Below are 955 nucleotides of genomic sequence, written 5' to 3'. Positions count from 1 at the left end.
GCAGTGCTGGATGCTGTACTGTAGTGTCAGGGAGTTACCTGCTTGTGTCTTGCATACCTGAAAATCCCTGGAAAATTGGTGAAAGCATATGAAAATATGGTGTGTCTTATCCCTGCCTGGATGTGATAGACAGTCTGGAGTGGATTAGATAAAATACTCAAAGGATGGTCAACCTCAGAGACTAGTGACAAGTCAGCTTCTGCTAGGAAGCCCCGGTGTGCTTCACTTCCGTACATGGCATGTGCAGCTCCGGCCGTCCTGAACAGAGGCATCAGGGACCTGGGGCCAGGAAGCTGGTGGCAGGGAAAGGCCATCCCAGCAGGGACAGAGGTGACTGGAAACACCATCCTGGCTGGCGACATGGTGAGGAAAGACCATCCTGCCGAGGATGGAGGTGACCAAGAAGGACTATGCCGGGGGAACAGAGGTGTTGGGATGAGACCTGACCAGAGGGGATGGAGATGACTTGTTAAGGCCTTCCTGGAGGGGATGGTTGTGACCAGGAAAGGTCATCCCAGCTGGGATGGAGGTGACCTGTCAAGGCTGCCCTGGTGGGGACAGAGTTGACTGGTCAAGGCCATCCTGGTGGAGATGGTGGTGATGGGGAAAGGCCCTCCTGGTGGGCATGGAGGGAACGGGGAATCACGGCCCTGGCTGGGGACGGCGGTAACCAGTGGAAGCTATGGGGATGGAGGTGACCAGTCAAGGCCATTCTGGTGAGGACAGAGGTGACCGGTGGAGGCCGTCCCAGTGGGGACAGAGGTGACGGATCGAGGCCGCCCCAGTGGGGACGGGGGTGACCGGTGGAGGCCGCCCTGGGGGCTTCCGCGGGCCCGGCTGTCGTTTCCCCACTCGCGGCTTTCCGGGGGGGCTCCCTCACTGCTTCACGCCCCGAAAGCCGGTGCCGGGGCGGGCGGGCGGGCGGGCAGCGGCGGCGCCCGGGCGCCCGCGGCCA

At 61.3% G+C, this 955-nt stretch overlaps 1 protein-coding gene across 1 annotated transcript in view; it reads left to right on the top strand.

Moving 5' to 3' along the window:
* The first annotated feature begins 360 nt into the window (after positions 1-360).
* Positions 361-955, top strand: part of DGCR2 (DiGeorge syndrome critical region gene 2) — a 52,970-nt gene continuing 52,375 nt past the window's right edge. The window contains exon 1 of the mRNA XM_026091862.1: positions 361-394. Within this exon, the coding sequence (XP_025947647.1) occupies positions 361-394 (34 nt within the window). The remainder of the gene's footprint in view (positions 395-955) is intronic.

Source organism: Apteryx rowi, unplaced genomic scaffold, assembly GCF_003343035.1.
Source record: "Apteryx rowi isolate R43461 unplaced genomic scaffold, aptRow1 scaffold_93, whole genome shotgun sequence".
NCBI lineage: Eukaryota > Metazoa > Chordata > Aves > Apterygiformes > Apterygidae > Apteryx > Apteryx rowi.
The sequence above is the reverse complement of the archived record's forward strand: the minus strand, read 5'-3'. Positions and strand labels throughout refer to the sequence as shown.